Below are 24,140 nucleotides of genomic sequence, written 5' to 3'. Positions count from 1 at the left end.
GCCACTGGCCATTATCTTTGGAAATTCATGGCTATCAGGAGATGACCTGGATGATTGCAGAAGGGCAACCACAGTGCCCGTATTTAAGAAATGGAAAAAGAAGGATCCAGGGAACTACAGACCAGTCAGCTTCACCTCAGTCCATGGAAAAATCATGGAGCAAATCCTCAATAAATTAATTTCTAAGCACATGGAGGACAAGGTGATTAGGAACAGTCAATATGGATTCACTAAGGGCAAGTCATGCCTGACAATAGGATTGTCTTCTATGAGATGACTGGCTCTGTGGATATGAGGAGAACAGTGGATGTGGTGCACCTTGATTTTAGCAAGGCTTTTAATACGATCTCTCACAACATTTTCACAGGCAAGCTAAGGAAGTACGGGTTGAATGAATGGACTGTAAAGCAGATAGAAAACTGGCTGGATCATCAGGCACAGAGGGTAGTAATCAATGGCTCGATGTCTAGTTGGCAGCCAGTATCAAGTAGAGTGCCCCCAGGGGTAGGTCCTGGGGCTGGTTTTGTTCAATATATTAATCAACGACCTGGAAGATGGCATAGAGTACACCTTCAGCGAGTCCACTACAGAAAGGATGTGGACAAATTGGAGAGAGTCCAGTGGAGGGCAATGAAAATGGTGAGGGGACTGGGGGACATGACTTGTGAGGAGAGGCTGAGGGAACTGGGCTTATTTAATCTGGAGAAGAGAAGACCGAGAGGGGATTTAATAGCAGCCTTTAACTACCTGAAGGGGGTTTGAAAGAGGATGGAGCCGGACTGTACTCAGTAGTGGTGACAGATGACAGAACAAGGAGCAACAGTCTCAAATTGCAGCAAGGGAAGTTTAAGTTAGAGATATTAGGAAGAATTTTCTTACTAGGAGGGTAGTAAAACATGAACAGATTGCACTCCTGAGGTTCCTTCCAAGCCTAATTTTCTATGTTTCTATGGTTCTCTAGTTCTTCTATATTCTTTCTGAGGTGTGGGGACTAGGACTGGGAACCATATTCAAGGTGTAGACACAGCATGGATTTATAAAGAGGCATAATGATACTTTCTGTTTTGTTTTCAGTTTTGTTCTTATTAATTCCTAACATTTTGTTTGCCTTTTTGATAGCTACTGAGCTGATGTTTTTAGCAAGCTGTTTAGTATGACTCCCAGATCTCTTTCCCGTACAGTGCCAACTAATGTTGAGCCCATCATAGTATATGTATAGCTTGGGTTATTTTTACCCATGTGCATCACTTGACTCTTATCTGCAATGAATTTCATCTGCCATTTAGTTGCCCATTCACTTAATCGTGCAACATCCTTCTGTAGTTACTCACAGTCTGCCTTGGTCTTTATCACTTTGAATTGAATTGAATTCAGTGTAACTAACCAGAAAAGCAGACGACAAGGTAGATTTGCACTTTATAGATTAACCAAACTTCCCCCCTCCCTCTTCTCCCCCTAATCTCTCTTGCTCTTTCCCGTCCCTCCCTACCTTGTCTTTTGTATTCTGATTTCTCTCTCCTTCTACTCTGCTTTCTGCAGGTCCTTTCACGGTATCTGATGACGTGAGCTACAGCTCATGAGAGCTTGTGCTGTATGTGTGTATGTGTATGTGTATGTGTATATACATACATACAACATTTCTTTGGGAAACATTTTTTGGATCTTGAATGGAATTTCTGGGCGGAGAGAGACACTTAGGTTCAAGTCCTTGCTCAAATGAAGATTTGTGTATTTATACAAAGTGGAACAGATCCAGAAAGAGAGACTGAGGGAGTCTCATCCCAACTAGCTAGTAACCTGGTGGTTAGGGCATTTGCTTTGGATGGGGATACAGGAGAGCAGATGATTCTGTTTCACCTCCCAAATGAATGCCTTAACCACCGAGTTATTGGCATGCTCATGTGTGTATTGTCTGTTGTTTCTTTACTCCAGCAGTGTCTTGCTGTCATCCCAATGTGGAATGGCGAAGTTTTGATGAGGAAAACCATTCCCTAGCCAGTTCTCCCTGCCAGCCTTCCATTTAAGATTGTGAAGGATTTTCAGTGTCTTAAATCTTCAGCATGTAGGCTCAATCTTGCAGACCTTTTACAGAAAAATCCACATTCATGCAAGTGGTTCCATTGGAGTCCAAGAACGTATATACAGTTTCTCTGTAACCATATTTTATTCTAGTGACAACCAAATAAATAACATGTCACTGCTTTGCAGGTAGACAGCTAGAACCACTAGTCTCTTTTCAGAACCGGTGGGTGGAGCTGTCCTTAGGAGACAGGGGTTAGGGTATATAGGGGATGAAAAATAAGGCAAAATATTGGGCCACTAGGCAAATATAAAGACCTAGCCAATGAGGCCATATCTGTCTATCTGGCTGTTTTATCAAGTAAATCTAACTGCTGTTGAGACAGTCTATATTTAGTTTTACGAACGCTGTACTTGAAGGAATGTTGACAGCTTTAAAAAGTCACACCCCTGCCTGGGAACTTTGTGTTTACAAGAGTTACAAATGACACCTTCAGATAAATAAGAATGAGTGACAGAGAACGAGGAAAAATATTTCTTTAAACTGGCTTTTCAATTTGTTGGTGGGGCACAATCCAGAGCCTTTTTTGGGTTTATTTATGGTCTTGTATGTGGGTCTTCATGTAGCTATAAGGAGATCAAGGAAAATTTGATTGCACAGTCACCAGCCTTGTTGGAGTGCTCAAGAGCAGGGTTTTACCTCAACTATTTTTACACTTTTTTCCAGTGTTTTGTTTTAAACATTCAAAGAGTGTCAGCCTGCTGGATGCTTTCTCTGAAGCAGCCTTTAGGACAGGGGTGGGCAATTATTTCAGCTGGCGGGCCACTTAATAAGTTTTGGTGAGTTGTCAAGGGCTGCACACATAAAATCTTTAAGAAGATATCATTTTAACAAATTATAGATAAAAAAAAATTTGTATACTAAAAATAAAACATCTACTATAATATATTTTCATTTAATTTTTTGTAATATTCCTGATTTGTTTTCTTGAGTAGTGTATGGAAAGGTTATTGCATAATAGCCCAAAATAAAATCTTACTTTTATATACGTTGTGTGTGAAGGGGGGTGGGATGGATATGGGGGTGTGTGGAGGGTGGGTGTGGGGGGCTTCCCATGTGCTAGGTCCCAGGAGCCAGCTGGGGGTGGGGAGAAGGAGGAAGGGAGTGGGGTGGCAGGAGGTGTGTGCAGCAGAGCTCACCCGGGCAGTGTGGTGCGGCTGTGGTCAGCTCTCCCTCCTCTGCCATGGCTTTGTGGCTATCCCCGCAGTGCTCCACATGGAGCCAAGCCCTGCCCACTCCCACCCAGGGTAGCCCATATCATGCTTCTGCTTGCACCCACTCTGGGCCTCCTGGACAGCACTACCCCAGCCCCTGGCTAGTGCACACAGCTTCCCAGCGGGGCTGCTACTACAGCTGCCTGGGTAATGCTTGCTCAGATCCCCCTACCTCCAGCAGCTCCTCCTCCTCCGCTCCCTGCCCCTGCTGTGCCACTCCTGGCAGCAGATTACACAGGGAAGCCGTGAGGACACGTGCCAGACACCAGATGACCAACCAGGCAGGGGGAAAGCTACAGCTCGGTGGCTCCTGCCCCATTGTGCAGGGCTCCAGCTTCAGCTCCCAGTTGCCTTCTACCCACTTGGCTGCACAGTATGTGATGAGCAGCCACATGTGGGTGCTCAAGTGGGTGGAAGGTAGCTAGGAGCCAGAGCCCTGCATGCTGGGGCAGGAGCTTCCTAACTGCAGCTTCTCCCCCTCCTGGCTGGGCATCTGCTGTGCAACACATGTCCCTGTGGCTGCTTTCACATCCCCAAGCTACCTGCTGCCCAGGGTAGTGCAGCAGGAGGAGGAGGAGCCATTGGAGGCAGGGGGAGTCAAGCACTACCTGGGCAGCTGCAGCCCCAACAAGAGCAGCCCTGCTGGGAACCTGTGAGCACTGGCCAGGGCTTTTGGTGGGCACAGGCAGGAGCACAGCCTGGTCAGGAGCTCAGTGTGGGCTTGCTGTGCAGGAGCAGGCAGAGCTTGGCCCCATGCACATACAGTCATTGGTGGATGCTGCTCACAGGCCAGATCCAATTAGGTCGTAGGCTGGATCTAGCCTGCAAGCCATATTTTGTCTATCCCTGCTTTAAGACTTCTTCCAAGTCCATTAGACTCTTGAATGTCTCAAATACTATGGTGGACCCTGTATTTTGAGCCACTCACCTAGAGACAAAGCACTGTAATGTGCTCTACTGGATGTGAGGAAAGCCTTTTTTCTGCGACAATAACCTTCATGGCAGTATGATAACAGTAATGATGGATGATTATGATGATTGATGTGGCAAAAGCCCTGTCTTGCAGCCTGGCTTTTTTAAGAATGTGAAGTTGAAACATCTTCCTTTGAGAGGGCCATCTTCTACCACAGAATTTATTGTCAGAGCAACGAGAGACTACTTTTGAAGCAGTTTGTGTAGCTTCTGCTTGATTCTTTTCTCTTCTGGTAGGTTTTCCCTCCCGTACTCTTTTCATTAAAAATCAAAGGAGGATGGGACTGATTTATCCTTCTCAGAAGCAAAACAAGCACTTGATCAACATCCTTCCCTTTGTCCCAAGATAGGAATTCCCTGTATTGAGTTAGAGCAGCTACTTTCAGATTATGGTTCACCATCAAGTTGGGTTAAAAGTCATGTATCAACTGCACATTATAATTGATGTCCTGATGTGCATTTTCGATTGAACTAAACTTGTCAGCTCTAGGTAGATGTTCAGATCTGTGACTTACATTTTCATCCTTAGTTGTAACTTGATCTTTTTTCTAGGACTCATCACAATAAAAGAGTCCCATGAGATAGAAGCCAGACTTAATGAAGTGGAAAAGCTTCTGAAGACTATTATAAATATGCCATGGAAAGTAAGTATGCCAAGTGCCATACCCTCCTGAGCTTTAGACCCTGATTTCTTCACATAGATTGGAAGCTGGGTGGCTTTTTGAGCAGTAACAGAAGCAGGAGCTGGTCAAGGCCCTGCACAGTGTCATCTCTACCTCCTTCACTGTCTCCTGCTTTTCCTACTGCATTATTTCTGCCTTTACTATCACACAGCCCTTTAGTGTCCCTCTCATATTCATCTCTTGGCACATCTCCGTCCTTTGCCTTGCTTACCAAACTGCCACCGTCAATTGATTTGATTAGACTTCTCCTCACAACACATTCTTTGAAGCCTGACACAACTAATTCACTTAAGGAATGTTCTTTTTCTCCTTGTCTTTCTGTATACTTACACATATGTTTAATATGTCTGGGATGATATACATATGAATAAGCCAGCTGGATAAGCATGTGTCTGAGATAGTATACGAATAACACATCTTGCATTCATGAAAAGAGTTGAACTAGATGATTCACAAGGCCTCTTTGAGCTCTAGAATTCTGGCTGACCTGTGCAGTTTGTTGAATTGAGGGTCTGACTTTGCCTTTGCATTCACATGAGAAGATCCTAAATTACTTTAGTGGAGCTTAGTGTGGGCACAAATGTCCCCATGTGTGTTTTCAGCTCTCCTTTCCCCCACCCCCTACCTTGGGACAGGTCGTAGACTTATTTGAGCAAGAGTGACCCTGTATTTTCCTCTGTTTATTGTTCCAGGTATACTAAGGACACTTGTTAAATAATAACAACATGAGTAAAAATGTGTACCCTTGCCCCTTTTGCTTCCTTTTAACTGTACCAGGACTTAGTCCCTTTTTTTAATTGGACAGGTCACTTCATCTCTCTGTCCCCTTGGTTGTCCATTTGCAAAAAGGTTATAGCACCATTTGTTTATCTGGTAGGCTATTGGGAGATGCACTTAATGTTTCTAAAACACCTTGAGGTGCTTCAGAAGGGATATTTAAAGATCATGAAAAGATCATGATTCCTGAAATTCAGCTACAGACATACAAGTTAGGAGACATGGTATGTGTTCTTGGCCACAGTGGAGATTTTGTTCTATGAATGGACAGGTTTTCCAACATGAGCAACTATAATGGGGATAAAAATATTTTGCATGGAGAAATAATTAATTATTTTTAAGGTGCTTTCATTCCTCAAATGGAACATGCTATAGAAATGCCAAAGTATCTTTTATCAACGTAATACTTTTAGTGCAATGAATCAAGGGCCAGGCAATTCATCAAGGGCCAGACAAAGTCTAACTATATGCCAATTACAGTAATTCTGCTTGTCAATTGTATTGCTATATAAAGGTCTGGGATGCTGAAATAAAGTGTGTAGTCACTTCCTCATGTCATGACAGAGTACTTACCAATAAAGCTCACTTATACGAAGGCTGGTTGCATGAAAATAAACAAACTTCCACTGGAAAGAAAAAACACATGTCTAATTGGTGACTATTGAGACCATCAACTACTTTGAATGGATTTCACATACATAGATCATGGGCCTGCCTTGCTGCTCTTTTGAACTCAGTGGAGTTGTACTAATCTGTGAGCAATGTAAAAGGCATTTCAAATTGCACTGGCATTTGGCAAGTTGAAGTGACTTATCTAGGATCATCCAGCAGACCAGTGGCAGGTCCAGAAAGAAAACCCAGGTTTTCTGATTGTTTTATTGGATTTTATATAAAACACCTAGAAAGTCACTGATGGGCAAGTGCCAAAACAATAAGCTATAAGTAATAACTTATTAAACTAAACCTGAGAGTACGTGGCATTCCCACTGTTGTCCATGCAAGTTCCATCTACTCAGCTTTACTCAAGACATGATCCAGTAACTGATGTCAGCAGGAATAGGATAAATAAAAGAAATGATTAGCCTGGGAATTCACTTTTAAACATATTTTTTCCCCTTTGATAGATTCTTTTTTCCTCTTTTTCAGTATTCTAGATCAGAAGTCGTCCTTACCTTCTTTGAAAGATCTCCTTTAGATCAAGTGTTGAAAAATGACAGTGTCCATAAAATTCAACCAAGCTTTCAAAGTCCAGTTAAAATATCAGGTAAGAAAGAATGGCTGAATAAAAATAGTTTTGTATTCTTGCTTTACAATTTCTAGAATATCTTAGTGGAGGGTAGAACATAGTATGTATGGTAGAGGTGTGGACACGGGCAAAATATCTCCTTTAGGCATTTTGGGAATTTTACTTCATTAGCTGCTTGGCATCCATTTTTTGAGATGTCTTTACCCTTGTGGTGCACATACAATTGCATCATCCTAGAAGATCTTTGGTATGAGAAACATAATAATATATTATTTCTGTAAGATGTACAAAGTTATTAAAAATAAATTGGTTACATTTTATACTAAGGGCATATTTATAAATATTTGATAAAAGATTAATAAATGAATAATAACTATGATAAGCACCTGAGCAGTATGTCTTACAGTTAGTTTCAACCTCATTGGTAGATTTGTGAAAATGATTATAAATGGTGAAGTCACTTGTTAATTGATCAGTTATCATACAGTATATGAATCCTTTATAAAACTATTTATCAAGATACCTTTCAAGAAAAGCAGGAGCATGCAGATCTGATGGTTGTAACAACAGCTAATACCACTACCAGAGGACACCTTGTTAAGTCTTATTGTGTTACCATGACATTATACAATATCATTCATTTTGCTTGATTTTCTCCTCTTGACTTCTTTTCTCTTTATGAGGCCTCGGGTCATGTTTTACAAATGTTCGTTGCCATATGGGTATGTTCAGAATGATTTTGCCCCTCCTACACCCATTCAGAAATTGCTGCAAAGTTGACTTTAACTATTTCACTCCTCACTTTTACATCCCTCTGCCATGTTAAAAGACAGAAGTTTACTCATCTTAACTTCAGAGGCCCCTGAAACTATAGGCCCATAAGCCTCACATTGGTTTTGGGGAAAATCCTTGAAAAAATTATCAAGGATCACATCTGTGAGGGGCCAGCAGGGGAGATCATGCCCAGGGAAAATCAACATGGGTTCATCGAAGGCAGGTCCTGCCAGACCAACCTGATGGCCTTTTATAACCAGGTAACTAAATCCTTGTATGATGGTGTCGCCATGGACATAGTCTTTCTGGACTTTAAGAAGGCCTTTGACAATGTCTCTCGCCCCATTCTCATTAATAAACTGAGCAACGGTGGCATTGATGCCTACACAGTTGGATGGGTCAGAAATTGGCTGATGGGGCACACCCAGAGAGTGGTGGTGGACGGGTTGTACTCGACCTGGCGGGAGGTGAATAGTGGGGTCCCCCAGGGCTCGGTCCTGGGGCCTACACTGTTCAACATCTTCATCAGCAACTTCGACGAGGGGGTGGAAAACACGCTGTCCAAGTTTGCCAATGACACCAAGATGTGGGGAGAGGTAGGCACGCTCGAAGGGAGAGAGAGGCTGCAATTAGATTTAGACAGACTACAGAAGTGGGCAGATAGTAATAGGATGGGGTTCAATGTAGATAAATGCAGGGTGCTGCACCTTGGAAGAAGGAATCCACAGCATACATACAAGCTGGTGAGTTCCCCCCTTGAGAGCATAGAGGCGGAAAGGGATCTTGGAGTCATTACTGACTCCAAGATGAACATGAGCTGCCAATGCCAGACCACAGCCAGCAAAGCCAACCACACCTTGTCGTGCATCCAAAGATACATCTCAAGCCGGTCCAGAGAGGTGATACTCCTCCTCTACGCGACATTGGTCAGGCCACAATTGGAGTACTGCATCCAGTTCTGGGCACCGCACTTTAAGAAGGATGTGGCCTGCCTTGAGAGGGTTCAGAGGAGGGCCACCTGCTTGGTGAGAGGGCAGCAGGGCAGGCCCTATGAGGAAAGGCTGAGGGACCTGAACCTGTTCAGCCTCAGCAAGCGGAGGCTGACGGGAGATTTGGTGGCTACCTACAAGCTCATTAGGGGAGATCAGCAGCAAATAGAAGGGCCCTAATCCCCCCAGCAGCACCTGGGGTGACGAGGAACAATGGCCAGAAGCTGCTGGAGAATAGGTTCAGGTTAGAGATTAGGAGGCACTATTTCACTGTTAGGGTGGCTAGGATTTGGAACCAACTTCCTAGGGAAGTGGTCCTCGCTCCTACCTTGGGTAAATTCTAAAAGAGTTTGGACAAACACCTGTCTGGGGTTGTGTGATCCCAGCATGTGCTCCGGCCAGTGGCAGGGGGTCAGACTAGATGATCTATTTAGGTCCCTTTTGACCCCAAACTACTATGAAACTATGATTGATGCATTCAGGGGGAAGGTCTACACTTCTCTGTCTCTGCAGTTCAGGTAGGTATGTTGGAGATAGCTTTTAACTACCTAGCTCCTGTAATGTTGGGACTAGGAATGTGGCTGTGGCAGCTAACAAAAACCTGCTACAGAGGTTGGTTAAATATTCAAGCTGGTAGCCTGCACAGAACTCCTCTTTCCTGGAGTAACATTACCTGCAGTACCCAAAATAGCTAGTTTAAAACTACCTTGTGTATGCCAGAGTGAGCTGCTGCCACAGCATGGACCGCAGTGCAGGTGCACCAGTTTTTTAATCAGCATGTGTGCTGCATCTCCACTTATCTAATAAAGTATCATGTGAGGAGAGTATGGCTAATAGTCCTAATCCACCGTACCCAGGGTATGTGTCAAGAAGTGGTGGGTACTTTAATTAATCTAAACTACAGAAAGTCCTTATGATGAAAACCTCTGTGTACCTATATTGATAAGAGTTGTAGATAGATGTACCCAGGAGGTGTGAATGCAAATGCAGGGAATTAGTCATTAGTTCTTTATATGATACAGCTTGTATAGTTGAAGGATATTTACCTACTTTATGGACATACAGACTAAGCTGCAATTAAGTAGAACTGGTAGGATTTTTTGAAGGAAATTTTTCCTCTTGGAAAATTCATACTCATAAGCATAGCTAAGCCTGATCTAATGGCAAGGATATACGCTTATACATAATTTCTCTGCAAGTTAATTAGGAACGATCCATAATGTTCTGTGCATAGTTTTACGTTGGTCACCCATTTCAGTGCCTGACATGCTACACCGTCTGTCATCTTTCTTTACTTCTAAATTCTGTTTGATCTCTGAAAGTGCATATTCAGTCAGGCCTCTTGTGGAGTAAGTTCTCAAACACTGCACTGTGAAGGGAAGTCTGCTTGAAATTAATGTACTGCATCCGATGCTTACGTGGGTCTAAGCCAAGTATGACTTCCTTGAAACTGTGTTGCCTGACAGCTGATGAATCATTGTTTTTGTAGAACTTGGGGTTTATTTTGCTGTGAGAAGGAAATAATAGTTTAACTTAACAATCTCTTGCTTAGTGTGTGCCTGTAAGCACATGGCATGGTGGGAACAGAAAACAGATGGAATATGCCCACTATGTGGTAGGTGCCGCAGCAATAAGGGCATGTCTATACTGTTGTCACTGCTGGGACTCAGCGTAGCATAGATGTACCCTAACTAGCTTTAGACTAGTTGTCTTCAGCACTGTACCAGTCTAGAGTTGCATGGGCTTAATTTCTGAGCATTTACCCAGCATCTCAGATGGGGTTTGCAGCCAGCATGAAGCTCACTCAGTGTGACTATAGCCAGGCAGCTACTAATATCAATTGTAGCAAGTTTAAAGTTAGCAAAGATTTTAGATATGTCTACGCAATCTGTAGCCACAGTGGTGATTGCAGTATAGACCTGCCCTGAGTGCAGGGGTGGATCCAGAGGTGGTGTGATGGTGCAGTTGCATGCCCATTTGGCTATCGCATGTGAGTTCCAGAATGGGGTCAAATCTTCCCAGAGCTCCTGCTTTTATGCAGCTCTGGAGCCCAGGAGGTAAGCACTGCTTACTGCTTAAGCACAGCCACTACCAGTATCTAGTTCCTTCCTTTCCCCTGCTGATAAATTGAGCAAGAAGGGAAGGGAGAAGAAGAGTAGATGGCAGCAGCCTTCACACCCTTAGTTCCATTGCCACGTGAAAGTAGGGACTGTGATCAGACCCTACCCCAGTCAGCTGATGAGCTCAGAGATCACTGCTTATGTGAAGCCCCAGTAGGAATCTGTGTTGACCAGGCAGTATTCTCCGAGCTTGCTACTCATGCGCAGCACAGCCCCAGTGGTGGGGGGAGGGGAATTCACCTTTCTTGTCTCATTTCTAGATTCACTTCTGCCTGCATGCACTCACATGGTAGCTACTGGTTCTGGTGTTCCTCTCTCTTAAGTTGGGTAAGTCAGGTGCAACCCCAGTTGTCAGTAGTTACACTAACTAGTATAAAATGATTCAAGAGAATGAGGACCAAAGCCATTGTTACTAATAAATGGAAGTTCTATATGTCTGCTTAGCCAACAGAATTCTATGTCAATCACCTTTATTTGTTGGCAGGTTATATAGAATTTAAAAACAAGCTTTTAATTGACAATAGGCCATTCTAAATTTTGCACAATGAAATGATTTCCCTTTTTAGTCCAGGGTGCCACTAGATGGCACTACTTGTTAACATTGGAAATGGTTTGTGCTGCAGACAAATGCTGTAATATTCTTAGGTCACATCAAGGACATGAGGAGGAAAAGAATGCTGTGGCATTCCAGGCTTACTTCACGTTGGATTTGATACACTTTCTAGGCAGCTTGTGGTATCAGAATAAGCTGCAAAAATATTTCCTATTCACTAAAAAAGAAAATAACCTATTCCCAAATGCAATCCAAATCAAATGGGGTTGGGGTGGAATTCATCAGATGATATCTGAATTTGAGCTTTGAGTTCACATCTCAATCTATCATACAATGTTTGCTAGAAGATGAGTCATGGTTGAAGTGTGATTCTGGAGGGATGCAGTATAAAACCACCCACACATAAATTCTATTGAACTTGGATGCAATCAAAAATAGACTCAGAGATTCATTTCTTTAACAAAAATCTGGAAGCACATAAGCGTTAACCTGAATGCCAAAATGCATCTTTATCTAAATATATTTTAATGCATTGATTAAACTGATGCTGAGGTGACACTGTAGCTGTGATAGTCCAGGAAATATGCAAGAGGTAAGAATTTTTGTGGCTGATATCTTTTATTCAATCGACTGTATGGCTGGGATAGACATAGGCAAGATTTCAAATATCACAGTGTTGAGTTGCACATTACACTTAGGACATACTAACTGCACTTAAAATATTTGCATTCAATTGTTTGAGCAGCAAATATATGCTAAGTGCCATCGTAGCATAGGTTGTAGCTGTGTTGGTCTAATATCTGATATCAGATTCACACAAAGAACCTTGTCTGCCAATTATGCATAGTAAATTTAGGAGTTTCCCAGCAAGGAGTATCTGCAGATTGGATTACCTACCATGTGTTGAATTAGCCTCTGCCTGCTCCACAGAAGTAATACCATTAGGAACCTTCTGTACATTGGCGGGGTTGGGACCAACAAACAGCTGTTTGTTGATGTCACCTCCTGCAGCACATGACGGCATACCAGACTCTTCAAAGACTCCAGTGTTTAGAATGTGTTTTTTTTTTAGATTGCAGTAAGCATGACTGTGTGACTCCTTAGAAAGCCTTCAGAAGATCGTGGCAGCTGTGATCCCCCAAGGCCCAGGGGTGCATGATTCTCCCCTGACCCTGGGTAAATCACAGTCTGCTCAGGTTAAAAGTCAGTGCAAGTGAGAGAAGAATCCAGGTTTTCTCAGCCCTAAGGTAATTCACTGATCATAAAACAAGAAGCAGTTGCTAGTCTGACTTCTCATTTTACACAGGCTTGAATTAATTCCCAATTGAACCAGCGTATATGTTGTAAAACAATTTCTTCTGCATTGAAGGTTTTTGTGGTGATGTCTTCTATTGGACCAATGGTATAGTTGGGAAGGACATGGAAAAGATTTCAGGTACCACAGTAACTGTCCTTAAGTCTCTGGGAGAGAAGCAGACACAGCAGAGCTAAGCAACAGATAGAACAAGGGCATGTGTAAAACCATCTGTAAATAAAAACAGAGAAATTATCAGGTAGCCAGCAGATGAGCTCTCAAGGCCAATAATGTGTTTCAATGACCATAGGTAGGGATAAATTTTCCAGTGACATAAATGAACAATACTACAGGTAATTCGATGGTGTGAAACCTGCATTCAGCAGCTGGACAGTAATTTGATTTCCTGCAGAATTTCTGAAGAGTTAGCTACAGGTTTATTTCCTTACTCCTAGCCTAAGAGCTTTAACTTTAAAACTAAGTTGAGATTAAATTTTGGACTGTTAATTTAGAGCCACCTATTTGAGGTATAAATGATGGGCCCATGATGATTGCTCTTACTGAAGTTAATGAAATTGAGACCCCCTCCATAAGCTCCCTGCATTGTGCTTGCAACACGTTTACAAAGTTCACCACTTTGCAAGCAAAACAAATTCAGGTCAAAGTTAGTACAGACAATAAAATAAGCCTTCTATTTGTGTTATGTTGAAATTTTGATGGGTCACTTTGTGTCTTGACGAATAATTCGACTACATAATGGTAATTTGTCTGTGATTCTGCAAACCCCGACAGAATCACTGGAACAACTTGTATGAGTAAAGTTAAGCACAATTTTTCACATTTGGTGCCTTGACTTTGAAGGGTTATTCCAATTCTTCTCCTTACTATGCAGTTGTGTTCCTAAAGAGCTGGACTTATTGCCCAGCAAAATCAGTAGGGATCAGATTCTATTCTACCTATTAGGGACATAGCAAACTTATTCAAAACACAACGTTTACCACCTCTAGGGAAGCTGTTTCATTGAAGTCAAAGGGAATTTTGTCACTGGCTTTGATGAGAAAAGAATTGGGCCCTAACCCAGATTGCAAGGGCTTACATATGTTTAAAAAAAGAAACGTGCTTTACTGGAAAAAGCAGCATGTTAGTTTTACCCAGCCCTGTAGTGGCTGTATAGATCAGGCACTTCAGCAGAACTTTTTAGACCTTTTATCTAAAGCTGATTCAGTCAGCTACTTGATAAAAGTGCCAAAAAAGCCCCACTAAAGCACCTGATCTATAAAGATGTTGGGCGAGCCAGGTCCAACTAATGTGCTGCCTCTTCTGGGCATGTGCTGGGTTTAGCACGGGAGTGTACCAAGTTTAAAGTAAAGCGCTGGGTTTTTTTGTGGGGTGGGGGGATAATGTCTGTAAACAGCAAGAAAGCACTTGGGGTCTTTCATGTTACTTTGATAGGACTTCACATGAGTAAAACTGCTTAAGCACTGGTGGGATTAGGTGGTAAATGGCTATGAAGCCAGTATGATGAAGCCAGTATGAGGGCCCAGGTCTTTGTTAAATTAAAATATGTTTTCAATTAATTGGCTTGCATGGATATTTAGTGCCCCTTCCGTGTGTCCAAATGTCACGTAACATCAGTTGTGCCAGATGTATGTGCACTCTGCCACCTTATTTCAGGAACCATCTCTCACCTCCAACATTTTATCTCTTTCTTTCTTTCCCCCAACAGAAATAATGCGATCTAACGGCTTTTGTTTAGCTAATACTGAAACAATCGTTATTGACCACAGTATACCGAATGGGAAGGACAAGCACCTGGATACAGATGCAACAGAACACTTGTAAGTGTATAGTATGTTGTATATTATTCCTGAATAGTGTCCATTGTTACCTTTATCATAATCTCTTCTTGACACAATTTTAATAGCCAGGTAAATGCACCAGCCATTGTATGTAAGACCTGGGTTGGTACAGCTGTCAATCCAGTTGAGGTTTTTCTAGGCTCCAGAGATCCAGCAGAAAAATATTCCCCACGGAAATCATTGTCTGTAGAGAGGACCAGTCATCCTTTGATAGAAAGACTAGAGGTGGTTCTCTAGGGTAGGGGATCTTAACTGGGGTACCACAACTTGTAGGGTGATAGGTGCTAAGGGACAAATCTCCTTAACTCATTAGAGCTAAAGTGAGCTAAATTGTGGCAAAATGAAGTGTTCTGATATACAGGTACATATGGCTCCAAGGTGGCAAATAATGTATTTCTTGGTAAAGAAAATCTTTTTTGTAATTTTGACTCCATTTTCTGCATGTTGTGGGAATTTGGGGATCAGACACTGCAAACAATAAAGCTTTCAAATAGAGTTTGAGTAGATGAGAATATCAACAGACTTTTTTTTAATGGAAATTTGTTCCTGCAGAGTTCTGTCATACCAACTGATTGATGTTTCACTTTAACAGTATCAATTAGCTACAGGAAACTGTATATTCAAGAATTTTAAATATTTGTAATGGAAACATTGAACTGCACATTAGTCAAGACAGTGAAAATGAAAGAAGAGAAGTCAGTAAAAATGTTGTGGATAAAATGGACAGAAACTTGCCCAGTGGAGTAGAAAGGTGCTAAATATATGTCAGTTATATAGTGTGATTTGGTTTTGTTGTAGACCCGATCCTCCTCTGCGATTATTTAGACATCTCTGGTTTCTTGATCCGACAATAGGAAATGAAATCTGTGGAGTTGGTTGTGCTGCTTTCTAAATGTCTCTTGCCTCCCAAGCTTTGTGTCAGAAATTTTTGCATATGGAAATATATTAGGGAGAGATGCCGAGATAATGTCAAGACTCCTGGAATGTTGCCTGAAATATAAACTTCTCGCATTAACATCTACCCATAGAGAGCATCTAAATGTAATAGATTGGACCTAACTCTTCTCACCATGACCTTACACCAGTGTAACTCCAGGGTCTTGAGTGGCATCATTTTGGATTTATGTTTGTGTTCATGAGGAGAACTTGTTTATACTTTTTTCACTAGCAGTGTTTTAGATAGTACGCGTTAAGGTAGTACGTGTATCTACAGCACATTAATGAATGTGTACACACGCCTAGAGTGAGAAGAAAAATATGTCCATTGTAAGGTAATATATCTGTGGAGGGATTTGGGAATAATTAGTGAGGATAGAATAGGAATGTGATAATTAAGTTTTCTGCATGTAACTAACAGTTTGAAGAACTATTACCTCAGAAATCTTTGTTTCGGAAAATACCTGTTCACAACGGCACAGGGGCACATGAAATATCTCACTTCTTTGCTGTGCTGTCTGCTACAGTCTCTTCAAACTGGGTTCAGTTCCATAGGAACACTTTAAAGTCTTTCACTTTAAATAAAAGTTTTATACCTATTTTTTAGTAGAATATTAAAATAATTGCCCCCCCAACACACACACTTTGGTGTTTCATATCGTATATTAGACAAGAAAACCCACGTTTCAGAGTGCAGTGGAGTCTCTAGAGCTTTCCTGCAAGTAACTTGTGATATTTCTAGAAGGAAAAGAAACTAAATGTAAAAACTTGCCACTGCTGCTTCTTTGCCCTGCATCTTTGGCGTCACCTCTGAAATCACTTCCCTTAGGTCATCTGTGATGAGGTTGTTGGGATGACTGCAGTTGTGCTATTCAGTTACACAAGTTTAATTAGACCAGAAGGGATGTGATGATCCACTTTATACTGAAGCAATTCAGGTTCCATCTACTTAATCTCTCGTCAGTGAATTAAATGATATCTGTCTAAAGAGACGTTATAAAATATGAGCTATTAGAAAACATCCCTTGCAAGGCAGGTCCTGTAATTAGATCTGGGCAGGAAATTGTTTTCCCAGCCTGCAAGAGTGTTTGCAGTTCAAAAACATTTCCTGTTTTTTATCAAAAATCAGAACGTGGAGAGTAAGAGCTTTGCCTACTACAGAAAAGTCAGTTATCTGTGGTTAAAATAGAGCCTGATATTTAAGTCCCTGGCCTGACTGAGATAGAATGGACTGAAAGAGTGGTATCTTGTAGCCCAAACGAGTCCCCTAATCATAGGGCAGTAAGGTAATGCTTGTACATGCATTCTTTCTTTCCCAGAAGTTCTATCCTGGTCAGAGCTGGCATGCATATTGCATACAAAACTTTGGTTTTAACAAATTAATATTTTCTGATACCCCAAAAATTCTAATCTCAGAGAATTCCTGATCTCTAATGCCAGGGTATGTAGAGAGTGCAGAAGGCACCAAACAAGGAGAAACTGAGCACATCTACATGTGCAATTAATGTACATGAATAAACTCTGGAGCTTATTTCTCCAGAGTTTTTTGCTCCACGGTGCACATTCAAACAGCATGCCAAGAAGCAAAAAACTCTGGAGTATATTGCTCTGGAGTTTATTCACACACAGCACATTGAGCTCAGTTGGAGCAGCTTGACGTGCTGCGGAGAGGCTACCTGGTACTTGAGGGTGCTTCAGGGCAGGGCTAGCCAGCAGGCAGCCTTCGTGTTGAAGCACCGTCATGCCAGCCGGGCAGCATCTACATGTGCGCCGCTGTGCATAAAAAAACTGCATTAGGCCGGTACTTGTATTTGCAAGTACTAGCCTGCTGCAGAGTTTATTAGTTTTGTGTACCATAATAGAGGCACTTGTCTAGATGTGGAAAGGTTTACTGCAGAGCTAATTAGGCAGCTCCACAGTAAATGTCTGGTGTGGACATGCCCGCTGAGAAGGAGGACACTTCTTGATTTCTAAAATCTAAAATATGTGCATAGAGGATGGCAATAAAACTATATAGGAAGTGGAGAAGGGATAGAAGGACCCAGGTGGAAACTGTAGTTATTCAGTCTCACTAGTATTAATTAAACATTGTGGCGTATTGCAGAAGCCAAACGGAGAGGATTATTTCTGCACTGAAAGGAATATATCTCCGTGTTCAAAACCAAAAGAAAAACAAATCCCATGCAGGCTCTGTCCTCCATGTGCTAGGAACAGAGGCATTCAGAGTAGCTGCCAAATGCTGTGAGAATGAAATGAGAGGATCTGGGCCTTGATTACATGACTCATTTTTCCAGGGCTCACTTGCTAGCTTCCTTCCCTCAGTACCAGCAGCTGCTAAAGCAAGTGAGGGTGAGTCACTTTACTCCCGTGTGAAAGTGACAAGTGAATTGTTGAGACACTGAGAACAGAGATTCTTCTTAAGTGCTTTGTGTACAGTTATTGCCGTATGATTGTTTGAGCCGCTCTTGGTAAGTGAACATTCACTGGATCTTCTCGGTGCTCTCTGAAATTGCCTGATGGGAAAGATTTCCTGGGGACACAGCCTTTCTGGAGGGAAGAGAAAATGGCTCTAATGCTTTTGATCTGGGCCAGCTTCAGTGTGATGCACTTTACCTGAGCTTCGTGAGAAATTGTGCTATGTCAGAAAGAGTCATAGGTGATAAGTAGCATTCAGTGGTGAAAAAGCTTCATAGAAATGCTTTTAGGTAAATATTTGAGCTAACAGGCAGTGGAAAATGTACTGCTTCCATCTGAGCACTGCACTGTACTATGAGGGTTAGATCTTACTAATTTTATTCAGGGCAAGCAAGAAAGTAACTCATCCTCCTCAGCCTCTTGTCAGCTCAGATCAAGCATAGTCCTATGCTTGCCTGGCAGGGGAGATACCATGATCACCATGGTGACTTCCTAGCTGCACCCAGGGAAGACCTCTCTGCTGGCATGAAATAGTACCCACATAAGTAATACAGTTAACCTTGGCTTTATGCCCACTTTATGGAAATAGGAGACTCCTCCCTAGCTTGCTTCTGGGGCCTTAAGGCTAAGAGCAAGCAAAACTCTGGGGCATGTGAACCCCAAGCCTCCTTGGGCCTGCAATTAGGATGCCTACCAAGGGTTTTGGAAACATCTGAAACCCCAGATGGGGCTGGAGGATGTTTGCCAGTAGTGGGGTCACTTATGGCTCTGGACTGACTCTTGGATTTGGAATTTGATTTGGCTAATTTGACTTGAAATATGGAAAATGAAAAAAAAAGTAACTCCTTCTCCTCCTGTTCATTGCTGTGGTTTACAAGACACAGACTTACTGTTATTGTGGGATGGGGGAACATAGCTGCTCCTTTTAATTCTCCTCTCTCTGATGTGCTACCTCCAGTAACGTTTCACAGTTTTGAAAATGGCACTGGACTCTTCTGGCTGATGAATTAAATAAACATAATTACAATGTATCCGGGCTTCACAAACTGCCTTTGTGGTTGTGGGCCTCTTAGGTGGCCTAGAGGTACAAGCAGTGGTCCAACAGAACGACTCACTGAGGTTTTGGAAGAAGAGTTGGCTCTGTGGAAAGATCGCTCTCCTTCCAAGTGACCAGCACAAGGAGGAAGCTCCCACAACCATTAGAAATATTTCTGCTGTTACCCTGCTCTGATGTGAAATAAGTCTACTTTGTCAAGTTTATTCAGAACATTAGCCTGAGGTGCAAATGGAGAAGACATTTTTGTCTGGAGATATTTTCCCTCCCTAGTGATTCCCTCAGTGTTCCCTAGAATCAGTCTTCAGCTTTTCAGCCTCTTTTCCCACTGTCTGTGATTGTTTATCCCCATACTTTTTATTCCTGACCAATGTTATAGAACTGTACGCAAATGATTTCATGCTTTTTCTCTTTTTACCCCCCCTCCCCCTTTATTTTAGGTTTGAAAATGTCAGCGAGTTTACTTCAGAGCTGGAAGACAGTGATGACCCAGCAGCCTATGTCACCAATTTGACATACTATCATCTGGTTCCATTTGAGACCGATATTTTGGACTGAGGCAGTCCAGAGACCCAGTCAGCTAACATGCAGCCGACTTCTGTCCTAGGCTCTGATGTCCCCATTGCATTGCATTGCACTTCCATGAACAGAGCCTTGTAATTCAGATCACCAGCAGCGGAGTGGCTGTGAATATTTTATGAGACTGATGCTCTTCCGCAGTGACTCAAGAAGGTATCTCATAAGGAGCTAAATGCTTCACTGCTACTGATCAACTCCTTTTCTGTGAAAGGAATAGATCATAGAACTACCTGGATTCAAGGAAATCTTTGTGCCAGTGCCCAGGGCAACCTCAGACAGAACCATTAAACATCTTGCTCTAGTTTGGCACCAGGGATCACTGATACCGTGCAACTTGTGGTAACGTCTATCTTTATTAGCTGCTTTCTATTATAAGGCACCACCAGAAGTTGTCTGCACATGTTTCGAGTGCACCTCTACCCAGTATTTATGAGAAGACAGACCAACTCCCAAACCAGCCAGATTCTAGGGGTGGTCACTTAAACCAGGTCTCATAGGTTGCTATTTGTTCAATTATAGGATAACTGGTGCCTTCAGTATAATGTCACATATACCATTGAGTGCCTACAGGAAATACACACAGTCTGATTACTTTAATCCTTGGGTTTTGTCTTATCACCGGAGAGCTGACTTCTCATTCTGGAAATTATGTAGCAGATGGGTTGGTGGCTTGGACTGGAAAGTACACAGTAATTTGGTACCCTGAATGACTTCAGAGTTTTAGAAAGCTACAAATCGTCGATATGCATGTTAGACCTTTTGGATATGATTTTTCTCTTGAACCAGGAAATGTGAACAGTGCTTACAGTTGTGTATGCCAGAGAAATCATGACCTTCGGGTATTACTTTTCATAGGATGGGAGGAGACAAATGAGATATTGAGATTTGAAGATCTGTTTGACCTGAGAATTAAACATAAGCAAAGAAGATAGGAAAAATGAAGAAATATATAGCCCACTGACACTCACCTACTAAGTAAGATTCTAATCTTCCTTTAAGCTGGCTACATACTGGTGCTATCCCATTGAAACCAGTGGATTTACACCAGTGTAAGAGTTAGCAGAATCAGACTCCATAGCCCCTTAACTGCCAAGTAGTGCAGTGTGAACTTCTCTTTGTGTTTCATCTTGTTGCATACTCAGAAATCCCAAACTAAGCCAAGAGGACTCCACAACCTGCATGAAGGGGCACTGACCTCTCATCAGACATTTGGGCACATAATTACCAGCATGAATTTAAAGGGATATGAACTGCGAAGAATGCATTTTGAGCTAGTTATCTCTACAGTGACTTTGGCTTGATCCTGAAGAACTTGGTACAGCCCCTCTCCTTTTGCAGACTCTCTAGGGCTACATGTATAATAACAGTAAAACAGAATTTGCTATTGTAAATAATAAATTATTGAGAATCCTAATTCTTTTACACAATATGTTTTAAAAATATATTTTAAAAAATAAAATGTTACTCACATGAAGTATGCTATTTGCAATTTAACCTGATGACCTCCATTTATTTTTCTTGGAAAGGAAACAGGAATCAGGAGACATGTTTTGTCTGCCACTGCTATTAACCTGCTGTATGACCTTCAGCAGCTCTCTTGGTCTCTCAGTTTTATGCATTTATAAAATAGAAACAAGGGGTTACATTTTCAGATGTCCCTATGTTGCTGCAATATTGACATCTGAGTTGTTGGAGCATTCTTGTAAATGGTACTCAGTCAGACAGACCTGCTTTTAGTAAGGCACCTTAAGATTTATGGATAAAAAGAGTTGTGCTAGAGTGCAAATTTGTGACTGAGTTTAAACATGAGCAATTTTCTTCATTGTGGGAAAACAATCAGCTACATACATGAATGAGGGTAGTTTTTGTGAACTGGTTAAACCTATAATGAAGACCTACCTTACAAACAGAAATGGCACTAGGTTCACTTCAATCCATTTTTTAAAACCAGTTTAGTTAACCAGATTCAAAAGAGGGGTTCAAGTCTCTTTTTGCTACATGCACACACACCAACTATATTAAAAGGGTACTATGAAGGTATTGTCAAGGTCAAGTACTTGCAAGTTAGGAAATAATAGAATCATGGTTGCCTGCACAATCTTCTTGTGTGATACATAACAAGTAGCCCTTGCATTTGTTCCTACTAGAATAGCTTCTGTAGCTATGACATCATCACCATGTTAGAAATAGCTTATGCCAACAGAAGGAGTTTTCTCCCCCATGCTCCTTGTCTATATGCCTTTGCTAACAAAACCATGTAGCAAAACCTGGCCTTAAATTATATATTATCTTTCCCCCTATAGCAACCCTGTTGCATTCAATGTAAAGAATGGGCCTGTTGTAGGGTTCAGTGTTAATCCCTACATTTTCATTCCAGGTGGTATGTGAGAATGGGATGTAGGGGGCATAGGTTCTTCCTCAAACCAGAACTACACCTTCCCACTCCCTCCAGTCTTCAGTCTTTCCCTGTTCTAGTCCTGCCCCTTCTTCTTGCAAGGTTGCATCTTTCAGTCCAGATCTCACTTAGCTATTCTGCAGCAGCAGTCCTCCACTTTCTCATTCCCTGTCTCTGCTGAGTCTGCTGGTGGAAGTCTGAATTAGTCTCTTCCTCATCTCATGCCCTGATCAGTTTCCTCCTTTTTCACACTGCCCCTGTAGAGTCACAGTCTCACCTGAAGCTCTTTGTCGCAATTAGCTCCCCCTGCCCTCACAGGCCCCACTCCTCTTCCAGGCTGCCTGGAATCAGTAGGGACTGTCACTGTGAGAGCAAGGGAGAGTCTGCTCAGGTGAGTGGTTGCTTCACCTCAACTGATGTGTACCCCAGAGGGAGAGGTTATCACAAAGAAAGTCATGCTCATCCCAGAAGTATACTTTGTGCATATAGCTGCTATAATCTAGGATGTCCCCAACCATAAATTACATGGGACTCTTCAATGGCTTAATGAAGTTTGGGTGGATTTTCATGGGGAGAACAAAAGGTTCGCCTGTCGGACTAGCCCTTGCTAATGTTTTCAGAAATCCATAAGAACTTTTTAAGACCAGCAAAATTGATTATTATTCTGGCTTCTCAAACAGCAGAATCCTTCAGTTGAATTTTTAAAAATTTAATCTGAGGCAGACATTCAGCAGGAAAACATGAACGCTTCTCCCCCGACCCTGCACCCCTCAAAAAACAAACACTGGGCAAAGTGGTAAGCAGGTGGAAACAGGTTCTTATAATAGGGAAGGGCTGGCCAAACTTAATAGGCTTTGCCTACAATTAGATGTTGGAGGGTCACTCTGCTCTTCATTACCCATTTATATTTAAGACTTTTTTTAAGGCTAATACTTGGGACCTCAAGTGAACAAAATGTACTCATTTAAGTAGTTGTACAGTTGCCCTGACTCTCATCACTGAGCAGGAATTGTGGGTGGATACTATCTATATTTGTTCACAACAATATTGCTTGGGTAAAAAAAAAAAATGTACAGCTTTTGTTTTTTCTTTCATTAACACTTCCCAGAACTGACAATATCTTAAAGCTGGCCAATAATTCTTAATTGCAGTTCTTTTGTTGCAAAGAACTCAAAGACCAAAACAGCTCAGAATGTCTTTGACACTATGGATGCTTCTTTGAAATTCCAGGTCTTCTCTTGTGATTCATGTTTGTGCACCTAACCTAATAGCAATAACGTCATGTGGCACTTAACAGCACTCTTGAAAGGATCTCAGTGTACTCTGGGATTCTTTGGCATCCTAGTTGAGAATCACTGGACTATTGGCAGCCAGCAGTGCATATGGAGGCTCCACTGTTCATTCTGCACTTTAGTCAAGTTGTAGCATGTGCTGGCTGAATGGGCACAGTTGCCCACTTCAATTGGCAGAGCCATGTCCATGCCAACAGTTTTGCAGGCAATGCTGCATAGGTTATAGGGTGGGATGTATTTTTTTTTATGTAGCCATGTTGGCAGAACTTGTAGTATAGGCTTGACTTTTGAGTCACCTTAATGCTATTCTAACTTATACTGGCAATGAGACTGGCATAAAGGTGACCCAGGACCAGGGGTAGCACAAAAGCCATCTTTGTGCATACACACAAATTGCACTCTATGCATGTCTAGTTCTCCTGAAATCCCTGCTGAGAGGCCTACTTACACTCATCCATTTCCACTTCCTTGGGTCACACTCGGAAAATGAAGCAGTAGAGCTTCCCTAGCTGCTAAGAAATCTCTCTTGGGCTTGCCCTCAGGGCAGCCTCACTGCCTCCTTTCCAGGCTTGGCTCAGACAAATGAAGATGTGCTCCTCATCAGAGCTCAGAAAAGCATTGTGGAAAGGGTTGGTGGGCTGCAGCTAAGAGTTTGTGCCAGTTATACTGGAAGAACCAAGGAGTTATCAAAGGAATGACACCACTATAAATGTAAGAACTTTACTCATGAAATAATAAATACTTAGGACCAAATTTGATCAATCAGTGGAGGTTTGAGAGGTATGTTTTCTCAGTGCTTGGACAGGGCTAGATTCATTTCTTCCTTTGGAGCTAGTCATTTCCCTTGAAGAACATGCAAAGAAAGAGTAGAGGGAAGCCTTGGCTTCAGTAACTTTGACCGTTAGTGT

General features: G+C 42.1%; 1 protein-coding gene and 1 long non-coding RNA gene across 2 annotated transcripts in view; both read left to right on the top strand.

Moving 5' to 3' along the window:
- The window catches only part of PXDC1 (PX domain containing 1), a 38,996-nt gene extending 17,957 nt beyond the window's left edge, over nucleotides 1-21,039 (top strand). The window contains exons 2-5 of the mRNA XM_019542706.1: nucleotides 4,819-4,910; nucleotides 6,873-6,990; nucleotides 14,429-14,540; nucleotides 19,407-21,039. Of these exons, the coding sequence (XP_019398251.1) occupies nucleotides 4,819-4,910; nucleotides 6,873-6,990; nucleotides 14,429-14,540; nucleotides 19,407-19,524 (440 nt within the window). The 3' untranslated portion in view covers nucleotides 19,525-21,039. The remainder of the gene's footprint in view (nucleotides 1-4,818; nucleotides 4,911-6,872; nucleotides 6,991-14,428; nucleotides 14,541-19,406) is intronic.
- Nucleotides 11,171-13,805, top strand: LOC109315149. Its single transcript, XR_002102439.1, has 2 exons — nucleotides 11,171-12,184; nucleotides 12,256-13,805. It is a non-coding gene; the product is annotated as an uncharacterized LOC109315149 (long non-coding RNA).
- Nucleotides 21,040-24,140: the final 3,101 nt, after the last annotated feature.

The sequence above is a fragment of the Crocodylus porosus genome, unplaced genomic scaffold (assembly GCF_001723895.1).
Source record: "Crocodylus porosus isolate Cpor-Errol unplaced genomic scaffold, CroPor_comp1, whole genome shotgun sequence".
NCBI classification, from domain to species: domain Eukaryota; kingdom Metazoa; phylum Chordata; order Crocodylia; family Crocodylidae; genus Crocodylus; species Crocodylus porosus.
The sequence above is the reverse complement of the archived record's forward strand: the minus strand, read 5'-3'. Positions and strand labels throughout refer to the sequence as shown.